Here is a 15,006-nt window from a genome sequence, read left to right on the forward strand (position 1 = left end):
TTATAGACATTTTGAATTCTCTTTGCAATATTGATGAAAATTTTTCACATAAATCTTTATTTGTTGAGCCGAATATGATTTCGTCAACATAGACTTGAACTAATAAAGTATGACTTTTAATTTTCTTTATAAACAAAGTCTTGTCAACTTTAACCTTTTCAAAACCTGTTAATTTAAATTTGGATACTTTGGTATAAAGGATCTTTCTCCACATCTAATCATCTAACAATCATTTGAGTAGACAACGGATGACATTTTTCGTAATATAAGTGTTTAACACTTTTTCTATATAGTTTTCTTTGATGTAGAAATATTCCTTTATTCAAATGCTCAATTTGTAAACCTAAACATAATTTTGTCTCTCCTAAATCCTTCATCTCAAACTCTTTCTTTAAACAATTCATATATTTTTGAAGCTCTTAAGGAGTTCCAATAATAATATTTACGTCATTCATATAGACAGCTATTATTGCAAATTATTTTCCTGATCTTTTTATAAAAATACAAGGACAAATGGACTTACTTGTATATCCCTCTCTAAGCAAATATTCATTGAGACGATTATACCACATGCGCCCAAATTGTTTCAGCCCATAGAAAGACTTGTTCAATCTTATGGAGTAGCTTTATCGGGATCCAGAATTACGTGCATCTAGTATATTAAACTCTTCTGAGAGTTTCACGTAAATTTCACTATCAAGTAAACCATACATATAAGCTGCTACAACATTCATCATGTGCAAATTAAGCCCAATGTCGAAAAGTGTTTGCATCTATTACAAGTGAATATGTCTCATCAAAATCAATTTCAAGTCTTTGAAAAACTCCTCGAAAAGTGTTTGCATCCATTACAAGTAAATATGTCTCATCAAAATCAATTTCAGGTCTTTAGAAAACTCCTCGAGCGACAAGTCGAGCTTTGTATGTGAATGTGTGCAACTTTGGTTTGTTAGTAAGTTGTTTTATTTTGCAAAAAGATAATGAAATAACAAAATTAAAATAATAAAATTAATAATAGAATAAAATATAAAATAAATATACTATAAGCTCAAATAATTCATACTTGAACTTCTTATCGCCATATAATTTTAAAATTAGGAAGCAAGGTAAAATATGGATAGCTTAAATTGGCATTGGTGCCCCCTGGGCTACTATTATTTTTCATAGTAAAAATGTCTTTTGAAATTAGTTTTCCAGTAAAAAAACATTCCTTATTAGATTTCTTGTAATCCATGCATGATTCTTGTCTAACTGTTAAGAAAACCCATCTGCTAAAGATTGTATATTGACTAGAAAAATCAGCAGGATCATTGCCACAAGGCTGTATTTTGCAGGCTAAAAGAGATGAAAAAATGAAAATTTTGGACAACAAAAATTATACTTGTGATTAGGAAAATAGGGCTATACAGAGACCTTCAACCTCTATTTCTGGGGCATCTTCAAAGTGCCCCAGGCAATATTACCAGTATGTTTAAAAGTAATCTGCTTTTTTTATCACCATTGCTTTTTTCCTTTCTTCTTTTTTTTGCTGCCGCTACCGACGCCGTTGCCAGGAGATGGATTTTTCATCCCATTTCCAGATTTGGCAGAGGGGCTCTCTGTTGCAGTGCCGCCGCTCATATTGTCAAACGCGCCTGACTGTACCGCATTTTGTAACCACTCGACGAATTCTTCCTCAGTCATGGTTTCTTCAAAATTAGGTGTTGGCATATTAGGAGGTGTTGGCATACGCCCGCCCCTTGGTGTTGAAGAGCTTGCTCCTTTGGTAGAATTTTGTTTCGTCATTATGCTGGTGTTCACGTGAAAACTTGGCTTATGAGTATTTGCTGGACATCTCATACCCTGCAAAAAAATATGTTTATGTTATGAATCAAAGACCATCCATACACCTTATTACACTAAGTGGTCAAATAATCAAAGACCATAAGGAAGTCAATCACATAAACCCTCTAGAGAATTGTCAATAGCAGATTACACAAAGTACCGGTTTGTTCAAATTCCGCTATGTTACAGTGCAATAATCACTATCAGACAACACTTAGCTTTAAATAGCATATCACAGAACAATAGTGATGTGTTCAAATAATAGTGATGTGTTCAAATTTCGCTAAGCTACAGCTCTATAGCTTCTATTTATGTTATCAAACTCCATCGTTCCGGCCGTTATCTCAGCACAGAAAAGCACAACCAAGAAAACCGTGCCAGGTCGCCCTAGAACAGCAATGATGGGTAAACCAGCTGGAACGGCCACAATAATGGGATGGGATTCGAAATGACGCATCTCCCGTTATACAGGATTAATAACATAGGCTGCTATTTGACTACACTGATCCTCAAATGCATTTAAAGTAAAAAAAATCTTTAGTTTGTTTACAATCAGAACAAACCTATGCTACAGCAAGTACATCATAACAGTTTTAATTTTTAAACATTTAGTGTCGGTATCTTATGTAAGCTGAAAGTCTGAAATTGTTTCCAGCATATCAAAACATTTGCATGCAGCCTCACATGTCAAAACACACGTCATGGATGATGATTTAGGTCAAAATATGGAAAATGAAGAACTAAATTACCTGACAGATGTACCATTCAGTGGCATCAAATATTTTGCTATCCGCACACACGTAAGCAGAAGGAGCGTCAACCTGAAGATTAAACAAATTTTATTTAGTTATCAATTAGACACATATTCCGACTTCATATATCATTGAACTGCATATTATAAGGAGTTTCTGATAAGACATTTTATTGAAATAGTATATTGATTCATACCTTCTGCAATAAGCCAAAAAGAAATGGTTGGGAAGATTGTTCAACCCATCCATCACCGTCCTTGGCTTGGTGAAAATCTTGACAATCCTTTAAAATGAAGAAAAAACCAATGTGAAACATCAGTTACATGCGAGGTATAAAAGTGCTTTCTCACTAAGGAAAGTATGCTGACAGTGACAGAATACAGGCAACCATTTTCAAAATATAATGTGCATAGCCAAGCAAACTGTCACTTATGTGTGTTAAATGGTTATTTGAGAGAGACAGACAGAGAGTCAACCTGGCACCATCTTGCTCGAGACTTTTGCTTCTTAGTGTGTATCCAGAGATGAAAGCCACCACACCTTTTGCAAGCTATTCGCCTTGATTCTCCAAAGGGGTCCTCACCATCTGCGTCTGAATGGGCAAATCCGGAAGAAAAGAACCCATGTCTACTATTCTGGCAAAACAATTTCATCCACAGCTAAAGTTAGACAAGATTATAATACATAAAAAAAAAATTAAAAAGAAGGTAGATTACAAGGATCTCTAAATTGTGTCACAAGTTCAGATAGTGCAAGAGTCTCTAAGAAGAAGAAAAGAAGAAAAAAAGGGGACAGTTAATCTGTACATGTGTGGCTACACGTTCATTATTCATGGATTCTAATGTATGAGTTATGTCACCAGTTGAAATCTCAAATTCTTATGAATAAATATAAATACATAGAAATGCTTCACTAATCCATTGTGATTCAAGGACAATGGACACTCAAGGTTATTACTCCTGACCAGAATGCATTGAATGTAATAAAATATAACTTTCATGTATAGTTCTATGATACTAAAACAGATGAAAGAAAACATAAAACATACCCTACGTGGAGCATTATGAAATCTATTGAACACATTAAGAATCTCTTCTCTCCTTAGCTCATCATCATAAGCTTTTCTCTTCAAAGAATCCATTAGAATCTGGGAAATCATTATAACCATAAAAGTCAGGGGAAGATTTCCTCTTTTGATTTTCAGTGAGCAAAATATATAAACTTACCTCATATGCATTTTGAAGTTTCTTAAAGGCTTCTACGGCCTTTTCATTACCCATATTTTTATCTGGATGTACCAACATTGCCTGATAATCAATAAAGACAGTTTGTTAGTAATGAGAAGAATGATCAAGGAATGATAACACACTGCCGAAAGAGTTGTTGTTAAGCTATATAAAAAAGTTCAACTCCCATCCAACCAGCAAACAATATCAACCCATCAAAACCATAACTATGAACAGGACAATACTATGAATCACTGATATAGATAAGAACACTGATCATGACACAGACACATTGACATCGGTAACAATTTGAGAAGCTGAATTAATTGAATGTAATCACAAACTTCAAACTACAACATCTTAAAAAGAGTCACAAAAAGTAAAACATGAATGTGCAAGTATTGACATCAAAGTATAATCACCTTCTTTCTATATTCACGCTTCAGAATTGAAACATCTATACTTTGATAGCGTAGGAAGCCCAGTGCTGAATAGTGATCAGAGCAGTTCAACAATCGAACAACTTCATCTTCAGAAGTTACATCAGAATCAGCCCCACTAGTTGAAGGGACTCCAGCATTTCGATCTGTAGATGGTCCATTTTCAGAGGATGAAGCAGGCATTGATTCATCATTTCTAAATCCTGGTTGACCGTTCATTCCAGCTCTTTGCTCAAATGGATTCGATCTACTCTGTTGATCTATGTTTTTCTTGAGGAAGTATACCAGAACATCACTTGAGATGAAAGCTAAATTAAAAGCCATGAACAAACGAAACCACCCAACGTACAGCCAAGCACAATAGACAGAATAGATGGTGGTGATAAGAAGTGCCACACGTTCATGCCGTAACATAAATGCCAATCCTGAATTTCAAATTAAGTCGAAGGATCGATAAGTTTGAAAAGTATATACATAAATTAACATATATCGATATTGAGCACATATCTATATTCCGGGTCATGTCTACCCAACTTCCTGTAGAAAAAGATAGAAATAAAAACATCCAGAAGATGTTCATAGAAATGCAAAGAGACAAACAAATCACCTCCAAGGATGATGAAAAATGCTGTTGTCCAGAAGCTACCATAAAACCACAGCATAACAACTCCGATGATAGCAACTACCAAAATTGCAAGCACGAACCCGACAAAATACGCAATCAAGGTAGCCAGTCCCTGACCAATTACATAAATTAGTTAGCGTGGGGAGAAAGAAAAAATTACAATATCCAATTTAAGAATATAATAGAATGAACAGATACACAAAAGCATCAAAAAATTAGAAGCGAGTTGGCGAGACATAACTTAGAGCTAAGGAAATCATGCTTGCTCAATTTATTCCTTATAGAGGGAGTTCAAATTCACAAGTCAAATAGTTCCAAGACAACTGAAACTCAAACCGACTCTACTTATATATAAATCTGAAACATTATTGCAAGAAACGAGACTAGTGTTTCAGGGACTGTATCCAGTATGTGCATTCTTATGATAGTGAAACAAAATTGTAATTATAGAGCAATATAGAGCAGGTTAATATGGATAAATTTTAAGTCATGCAGTTCAATAAACATAAGTTTTTAGCGCATTTTCCCTATAATATTTAAATGAAAAACTTAATGATTAATCAATAGAAAATACTACAACGCAAATTCACACTCTCATTATGGGAAAATTCAAAATATAAATGGGTGCGAGTGACCAAGTGATTCTATTTGAAGTAATCACAAAAATCATAAATTCTCCAATTATCAGGATTTTCTAGCCATTTTGACTTGTAATAATATATAGAAAGTAATAACAATTGTGATCAAAGCTTACCAGGACAACCAGAAACTTGAACATCCCAATCATACTAATCACGGAGAATATGCTGCACCATATAACAGAGAAGAAGGATGTTGTACCCATCCGTACAAACGAATCAATACCCCGAACGGCACAGTCCAACCAAAACAGCGATAATAGAAGGATTATGTTTCCAAAGTGCATGAGCCACGTCAGAACAATGGGATATGCCTGTTTAAATTTTGTTCTCAAACTAGCATAACCTTCTAAAACAGTGGTTCTAAACGATACAAACAACGGCTTCTGCCGGGCTGACCACTCCATAACTGCGGTGAAAATGGAAAATACTGACAACCTTAATCTCCTAATAGCTGCATGATCAGCAAGTTCCATATTTTCTACCATACTTCTCAACTGTAAACCTTCCACTAAATGGCACAATCTACTCTTGATACTCTGTTGAGCTTGATTACTTCTAGGCAAACTCCAATTTCCTTCTTGTACTGGAATTTCGCCATTCTCACTGCCATTCTCTGAATTACTCCCAAACGATTGTGATTCCTCCAGGCCATGCTTTGCATTCATCCCTTGCTTAACTTTCCGTGAAGACTTCTCGGATTTTCGCTCATTGGTATTGTCATCAACAGCAGAACTAGACTCACACGCTTTCTGTGAAAGCTCACGATCACGGTCGCCAGCAAGTCCCTCCGCCGGAAAAACCTTCACTTGCCCTCCTTCATGACCTTTCATACCCGGAAGAACACCCCCAGAAACACCTTTTTTGTGGTTAATCCCATTCTTCTGCTGACTACCTTTCCTAGCCATAAAGCTTTTAACTTTCAAACTTCGCGGAAAATTACTCGGAAAATGGACTCCAATTTAATCCATTTCTAAACTCATCATCAACACTATCACCTATCAGTACCAAAAAAAACACACAATTAACTCCTATAATTAATTCCCATGACATAATGAAGCACACATCAACACTAAAAAAACACTGAAAAAAGTTGCAATATTCAATAACCCATTCCAGCAATAAACCCTAAAATCACGGAATCTACATAACAAGTAATCAAAGTTCAAAATTTTAATCACCAATAAAAAATCGAAAATGAAAAAACAAGTAATTGAAAATCAAGACAAGAAATGAAACTGATTAGTGATCAAATATGGTAAATTAACAGAAAAAAGCACGAGATCGTTGCGAAGAACATACCTTGATTACGCTGCGTGATTATGTAACAGAATCGATTGAGTTTAACAGAGCATCGAAAACCCTAAATTGAAAGGTTTTTGTGTTTTGTGAAATTGAAGAATTGAGAGAGACAAAACAAGTTGTGTGAATTTGTGCAGAAAGACAGTTTTCTTTCTTGACGGATACTGGTAATTGGCTAAAGCTATCAACCACTCACATGTTCTATACTCTTAAGGCTTTGTTTGGCTTTTTGGTATTGTTTTTCTTGTGTTGTATAAAGTCTAGCCCTACTAAGTAGTATTGGTTTTGGTCAACTTAAATTTGGGATTTTATTGTGACCAAAACTACAAGTTAACACACCTTTTCAAATAAATGTTTTGAAACTTTTGGATGAAATTTCGGTTTAATTGGTTGTATTTTAACCAGATATATTACCGAACGCGCGAATCTATTATAGAACACGCGGTTGTGTAAACTGTTTATTACCAAACATGCGAATCTATTATAGAACACGCGGTTGTGTAAACTGTCTATTACCGAACACGAGAATCTATTATAGAACACGCGGTTGTGAAAACTGTTTTGAAGTCTTGGATTCAAATGCATCACCGAACACGCAACAATGTTAAAGTTAAATCACTTGAGTGACACTTTATCGTTCATTCTTATTATCTCCAACTCAAAAAATTAATTTATATAATTATGTGCGTTAAAAATCAATTTACGAGAACTTATCATTTTTATGTACTTCATTTTTGTAAATTAATTTTAAATCCGTTTTTATAAATCGACAAACAAAATAACTTGGTTTACTTAATATAAATAATTGATTATAAATAAGGGTGAACGATAGAAAGTTTATTTAGTAGTATGTTTTTGGCTAAAATACTTTACTTAATATTTTGATATATTAATTTATGTTATTGTACTAGTGTATTTGTAAAGGATCTGCAAGAGATAACATAAGAAACATCATGGGTACGTGAATAACACACATTGCTCAAATTAGGGTTTTTGGTCGCTCATTTATCAAAGTTTGGGCCCATTTATCACAACTGATGTCCATTGTCTGAATTGTTCGCCCAATGATGGGCTTGGACAAAACCACATGTTGTCCATTCACGAAAAGTGTGGAATAACATGTTATAAGGCATTAACGGTATGGAAGCTCAATCAAAGGGGAATGCCACGTTTGTTGAAACAAGTTTGGTTCTGCGACTATCTTTGAGTTTTGATTATAACAAAGCTTAATTTGTATAAAGAATAATTTTGTACTCTAATAATGTTGTTAAGTGTGCAGATAAAAAGAAATCAAATTCTGACTCTGGAGAAGTCAAGTATGGACGAACCTGACTCTAAACAAAGCACATCTGAAGTATGATCTTTGCAAAATCTAAAGATTGGCAGAATTCGAAGATTTAGCTAAATCTAAAGCAATCAGACTCTAAACTGAAGACACACTATGAACCAAAAGGAATAAACAAAGTGTGTTTTAACAAAGTTGAACTTTTGAATTATCAAGTCGAAACTTCTGAAGCTATTCATCCAAATCTACTCCGATAATGACTTTGAAGATCAACTTTATTAAATGACTATGATATTTCAAGCCTCTATAGTCTTATGACTCTGAACTCTACAGACTCTGAAGTCTAATTTTCACAAAGTTCTAAAGACGGGCTCTGAATTTACTCAAGATTCAACAAACATTTATTTGAAGCCTCTGACTAGAAGATAATGACAAGATGAAGAATATGTGGCAAGAGTACAACCAGTACAAGATAAAATATTTCTTCCACTACTCTGAAAAATCTAGAAAAGGACAGTATTATTGTACCAACAGATATTCCCTCATTCCATCCTTCCATCCACTACATGTTGCATGCTACTCCACTATGGTACTATTAAACATTTCCAACAGTTATTTTTTAGAGCATATTCCAACTTCACCCTCCAACGGATTTATTTCATTGCCTATATAAAAAGGATTTAGAACCTTGGAAAAGATGATGAATTGAAAGAGAAATCACAGCAAGTTGACACTTTGTAAATAGAAAAACAAAAATAATATCACAACAAGAAGAAAAGAGCAGAGTATTGAGAGAATATCAAGACCAACAAAAACAGAAATCCTTAGAGCATTATATTTCAAATCATTTAAGTGTAATCTTTTAATCTTCATTTTGTGTAATCTGCTTATTGTAAAAGCAAATATGTAAACACACAATTCTTGTATTTAACCTTTTGGTTAATTTCCTCGAGTGACTAAGTGTTAGTCAAATTACTCGTGAAGTCATTGGCAGGTAGTCTTTGAGTTGTAATTCCTTGAAAAACTAGGTGTGGTGTCGTTTTTTTACCTCCCTGTTTCACTTGGGAGGACGGCACGCCGAACTCTTCACACGAAATTTGGAAGGAGAGAGGCGCCCTTGTGGGAGGAATTTTATTTCAGTTCTTCCCACGATAGCACATAAACTTTTTAATTATCCTACGAGGAGGAAGGAGAAAAAGATCTCAAATAAACCCTAAGAGTTTTCTAGGTGTGGGGATTTCACCAAAACAAATGTTCTGGAGTCCGGGAGGTCGGTTATACATAGGGAAGGTTTTAAGCACCCTATTATCCGTAGTACTCTACGGGAACCTTCTCTGTGTCTATGTGTTTGTGTTTGTTGCTTGATTGAGAAAGTTTCTCCTTTGTGTTAGGAGAGAGAATTTAATTGAATTGAAAGACAGATGAACTGACTGTTTTTGGTTTTTTACTAGCTCGCTAAGATTCCTTGTGAATCTCATGCCTACATATCCCTAATGGAAGTCATAGCTTTTTGTAGTTCGAGGAACTAATTAGGGAAATGAATTGATTTTGGGTGCCTTGTTTGAACTCAAGGTTGAAGTTTGAATTAAATCTCTGTTTGTAGAAAAGAGACAACTCGTCATCTTAACGGAGAGATATTTCAATTGTTTTACCATAAACATTTTAAAATGAATGAAAATGAGGGTTCTTTCATGATAAGAGAGGGACCTTACTTGTGTGTGTACAAGTATGTCAGTATCATCTTATATGAAAGAACAATCATAATGAAAGGTTTACTTTATGATAAGAGAGGGACTTTACTTGTGTGTGTTCAAGTATGCCAGTATTATCTTATATAAAGTAAAAGATTTCAACCATTAGAGGAAGACAGTAGTCTGGACATGAAGTTAACAGAGCAGCCAGTCTTATATCAGTCTAAATGGGAAATGTTTTTATGAAAATGATGTTTGTTATGTTTGGATATGGTATAACAATTGAAAAAAATATATTCATAGAGATGAATCATGTCTCACCTCTGTAAGAAAGATTTAGACTTTTTTTACTGGCTTGTACAAGGCCCAGGCTTAAGGCTTAAAAGAGTTTTGATTGACCCTGGGAGATGACTCCACTAGGGATTGACTTTGACTGAAGGAATTTGTGTTCTGTACAAAGCCCAGAGTTGTGGCTGACTCTACTGAGATTACTCTGTTGGTTAGAGATTGATGAATGTTGACCCTACTGAGGAATTTGCTCCTATTGAGAAGGGATTGATGAATGAAAGCCCAGAGTTGAGGGTTGACCCTACTGTGGATGTTACTCTGTTGAGAATTTATTGATGGAAGCTGACCCTTTCCACGGGGATTTATTGATTATTGGACTTATGAATGGAGGCTGGCCCTTTCCAGGGAAAATGTACTTCTTGTTTAAAGCCCGAGATTAAGGCTAACACTGTTGAGGAAACCAGATATGAAATCTTGACTCTACTAAGGAGAAGACTTACTGGAGATTTAAAATATGGGTAATAGAGACTGTCCATGTCTCTCATTCCAAAAGGTGAACTCAATATTGAAATTGAGACATACTTGGCTTGTTTGAAGTCTGGTTTGAAGAATAGAAGAATCTCACCAGGGTAGGCTAAAAGGTAACTAAAGACATGTTCCTATGTTTATAAGAAACCTGATGGGTCCTTGTATACAAGCTCAAGAGGAAGCTGTGAGATATGCTTTTAAGAAGCTCGTGGGTCCTTGTATTGTAAGTCCAAGAGGAGGCTAATCGAGGGTCATCGTTATAGCACAAGAGAAAGTTATGTTGGCTTTGAACTTAGTTTGGCTCTAAGAAAATGGGTAAGACGTTTCATCGGGAATAATTCCTCTTGGGTGGATGTGCCCTATTTTTGTTCTAAGGATTTTTTCAAGATGTTTCACCGGGAATAATTCATCTTAAGGTTGAAACTATGAAAATCTAATTAGGAAATAGCCTTCATCGGAAAGACATTCTCAATCCTAGGTCATAGTCCTATAATATATATATATATATATATATATATATATATATAGTTCATTTGTCCTAAGGTTTTTCTTAGATAGAGTTCTAAACAATTTATATACGTTCTATATTTGACAGGAATTTAAATGAAAGCTGTAAATTGAAAGTTGTAAAGCCTAACCTGGATGAAGAGGAGGCCTTTGAAAGATGTATGTACAAAGCCTTACCATCATCTTGGTTATTCATTGGTAATGGTATATAAAAAAAAGAGCTGGGACTTAGACTCAAGGAGAGGCCCATGTGAAATTGATTTTAAATTGAAGTTGTTTTGAAAACAGATTCAGGTTTGATTGAAAAATAGTTGAATTTGTTTATTGAAAACAGTTTTGCAGTTTTGTTTTGAAAACAGAAGAAGTGAAGATGGACATTAGGTCACATATGTATATGAAGAGTTTCACCGGGAATAATGCCCTTCAATACCGAGAAGAAAGTTTTGAAAGAAATGTGTGAAAATGAAAAGGAAAAAGGGATGAGACTTACACTCTATTAGAGGTCCAAAAAGTTTATTGCGTTTTGAAAACTGTATGTACAAAAAGGTGTTGGGTCTTACACTCTTTAATATTCAAGAGGCTCAAAAGATTTGAATTGATTATTGTTATGAAAACAATTGATTGAATGTATTTTGAAAATCTGAAAATGAAAAGGGTTGGGTCTTACACTCTATTAGAGGCCCAAAAGATTTATTGAAAATGGACAAGGTTTGATCACAAAATATTTACAAAGTGGTTAGGTTTGAAAAATACAAAGAAAACTATATTTTAAAAGTATTAAAAATACTTAAAAATACACCATTTTAAACCCAATAAAAATATATCAAATAAATAATATTTTTTTGTGATTTTTTGGATATTCATAAAATAGGTATGATAAATGAAAAGTGTGTGAAAAATCAAGTTAAAATGATTAATTTTGATAGGTGAAATGATTAAGTAAAGTTGTGAAGAAAAATGAAGAAAAATAGCATAAATGGTTGGTTTTGTTGGTAGCAAGGTTTGAACCCTCGTTACATGGGGGGTCAACACAAATCAAAGCCAACTGTGCAACACTCCCAATGTGTCAAAGGAATGGAAGCATTTCATAATATTTGAAAACAAGTCATTTTGAAAAATGTTTGGAAAATAAATGAGTAAAAGGGTCTTGGGGGGGATCGAACCCCAGACTTTGTGGCAAGAGGAAGCTTTTGGACGTGCGCTATGGCCAGTAGGGCAAACGATGTATTCAGTTTTTAATACGCACACCACTCAAAATATAATAAACTCAAATATTCTGGAAATTTGAAAATGGCGCCACCACCATCTTCGTCTTCAACCTCTAGTTCCTATGGTTTTGAATTTCCAACTCTCTCATTTCTCAACCAAATTGAATGATCCAAACACGGTTTTCACTCAATTTTTCGCAAGAAACACGATGGTGACCCCAAAAATCATTTATTCTAAGTATATTTTAAGAATTGACTGGATGAACACTAAGAACCCTAATTCTTAAAAATAAAATTAAATGATGATGTTGATGAATAAGTGAATGATGATAGAGGGCTTTTAACCCTCTGATGATGTAGAATGAATAGGTATCGAGCTTTAATGAAATATGTACAAGAATTAGAGGGTTAGAGTTTGAAAACTTACCTCTGAAAATGAAGCTCGATGACTATGGTAGAGGACTCCCAACAATGAATGAGTGTTTGCAGAAGCTTCCTGGGACCTTGTTGATGCTTTCTGGGCACTTACTTTACTTGGAAAACCTCATAATCGTTCTACTCGACCCCTCTTGCTTGAGCTCCAAGTAAAAATGGAAGATGGTACTTTTGCACTTACAAATGAGTTGCGACCATCTGGATAGCTTCACTACACCCTAAGGAACATGTTAATATGCTCCAATTGCTTTGACACCTTCTGAATTGTTTTGCATGACTCCAACTGATATGGCTCCCAGTTTAATGTGGATATGGTGATCCTCCACTTTCAGAAGTGTTCTAGGTGATTGGATCACTTCTAATGAACCCCTATGATGTGTTAGAAAGCTTACTTTCAAAGGAAGAGCTCTGGTTTGAAGAATTCGATTCTTCTTGCCAAAGGACCTATGAAAATAATAAGCTAGAGGGAGAGAAAGATAAAGCAAGAATTGGAGTTACTTTGGTGTGATCAATACTGAGGAGAGAACTTCTATTTATAGGCAAATGATCTGAGTACTGAAAGAGTGAAGTTAGTGAGGTTACTCTTGGAATAGCTTAGCCATGAAGAAATATGAGATTATCCAAATGCAATGATGGATTTTTTGATACCACTCCACAGCCCTCGGTTTTTCTTGATCTTAGGGGACAATTCTGTTACAGAAATGTGTTCCAATTGGTTGGGAAGAGATTCCTTTGGTGATTCACTCATTTGCCATAAATTCCCAAATGTAATCATTACATAAGCACATGTCTTTATTTTTGGAAATATTATTGAATCCTTATGCATTGATGAAAATGAATACATGGAATCTCTACTAATGTATTAGGTGTCATGTAGAACAATTTAGTAGAAGCATTTGCATAAAATTGGTAAGATGCAAAAATTGGTTAGGCTTGAAACAACTTCAAATGCCCAACTTTGAACATGCATAACTTTCTGCTCAAAATTAATTTGGAGATGGTTGAGCACAATTTGGAAAGCCCTTGGTATATACTCCAATTCATTAGTTTGGTGTTTCTTTAGAATCGCTTGGGAAATTTGTGAAAACTGGCCCTAAAGTTGGAAGAAAACTAGGTCAAAAACACTTAAATTTCTCCAAGTGTTTTGGTCTTGTAAGTTGTCAAGCTTATATCTTCCAAGTGATTCATCTCTTGCAAAAACTCATGTAGTGGAGATTTGTTTATTTTTTAAGATTTACAACTTTCATGTTAGGAGATTTTTGAGTGTGTAGGCAAAATTTTGATTTCCCAAAATGCCCTTGTAAAACCCTAACTTTGACTTTTGTTGACTTTTTTTTATTCTTTATTGATTTTTCTTGATTTTCTCTGGCCAAAAGACTTTAATAATCATATGTCGATGATATTGATCCTTGAAAGTCCATGGTTGACCAAATTTCTTAAAAGTCAAAGCCAATCTTGTACAGTTGACTTTTTCCTGATGAAGGGTAATCTTGGATTTTTGTGATGAATCAAGCCCTCCTCCTCAAATGAATGAAGTGGGATTTTATTGAAGTATTAGAGGTCTTTGAATCATGGTTTCAGTTGTGGAGCCATGTCCTGATTTAAAAGTCAATTATCCAGAAGAATTAGGTCAAAAACCCTAAATGTGGACTAGATGAAATTGATGATTGTGGATCTTGAATTTGTTTGAACAAGATTTGTTCTGATCAATATTCTTATTTCGATGATAACAATGTATATGAATTTTGTATAAGACAATGTGGTACTCTAATCCTTTACATTTTCCATTTTAGGAAATATATAAAGAGTATGCACAATTCAGTGCAAGAAGCACTGACTCAGAAGGTTCAAGATTGCAACATCAGAACATGCTCTCGCAAGACATCAGAAGATGGTCAATCATAATCAAAACATGGTCTATAAAGCATCAGAAGAACATGAGATCAGAAGCAGAAGCATTGAAGTTCTTATGGTATCACGCTCAAGCACTTCAAAGTCAGAAGACAAGAAGATGCTCTGCACCAAGCTGTTTGACTCTGATTATTCAAACGTTGTATCTACAAACATCAGATCAGAAGCAAGTACAAGAAGACAGGCTACGCTGACTGAAAAAAGGAACGTTAGAAGCTACAAAAGGCAAAGTCAGTAAAAGCAGCAAAAGCAAGGCTCAAGGTAGTTGACAAAAGTGTGAAACATTAAATGCAGAGTTGTACGGAACACGCAACGCATTAAATGATCCCAACGGTCATCTTCTCAA

The 15,006-nt window shown here is 34.7% G+C and overlaps 1 protein-coding gene across 1 annotated transcript; it reads right to left on the reverse strand.

The window, feature by feature from the left end:
- Positions 1 to 1,252: 1,252 nt before the first annotated feature.
- On the reverse strand, positions 1,253 to 7,073 carry LOC131595290 (uncharacterized). Its single transcript, XM_058867601.1, has 10 exons — positions 6,808 to 7,073; positions 5,622 to 6,503; positions 4,850 to 4,979; positions 4,225 to 4,667; positions 3,803 to 3,883; positions 3,625 to 3,723; positions 3,053 to 3,211; positions 2,773 to 2,859; positions 2,574 to 2,645; positions 1,253 to 1,842 (listed from the first exon to the last, which is right to left on the reverse strand). Exons 2-10 carry the CDS (start codon positions 6,411 to 6,413, stop codon positions 1,495 to 1,497), a joined length of 2,211 nt encoding a protein of 736 aa, XP_058723584.1. The 5' UTR covers positions 6,414 to 6,503; positions 6,808 to 7,073; the 3' UTR covers positions 1,253 to 1,494.
- Positions 7,074 to 15,006: the final 7,933 nt, after the last annotated feature.

Source organism: Vicia villosa, linkage group LG4 (genome assembly GCF_029867415.1).
Source record: "Vicia villosa cultivar HV-30 ecotype Madison, WI linkage group LG4, Vvil1.0, whole genome shotgun sequence".
NCBI classification, from domain to species: Eukaryota; Viridiplantae; Streptophyta; class Magnoliopsida; order Fabales; family Fabaceae; genus Vicia; species Vicia villosa.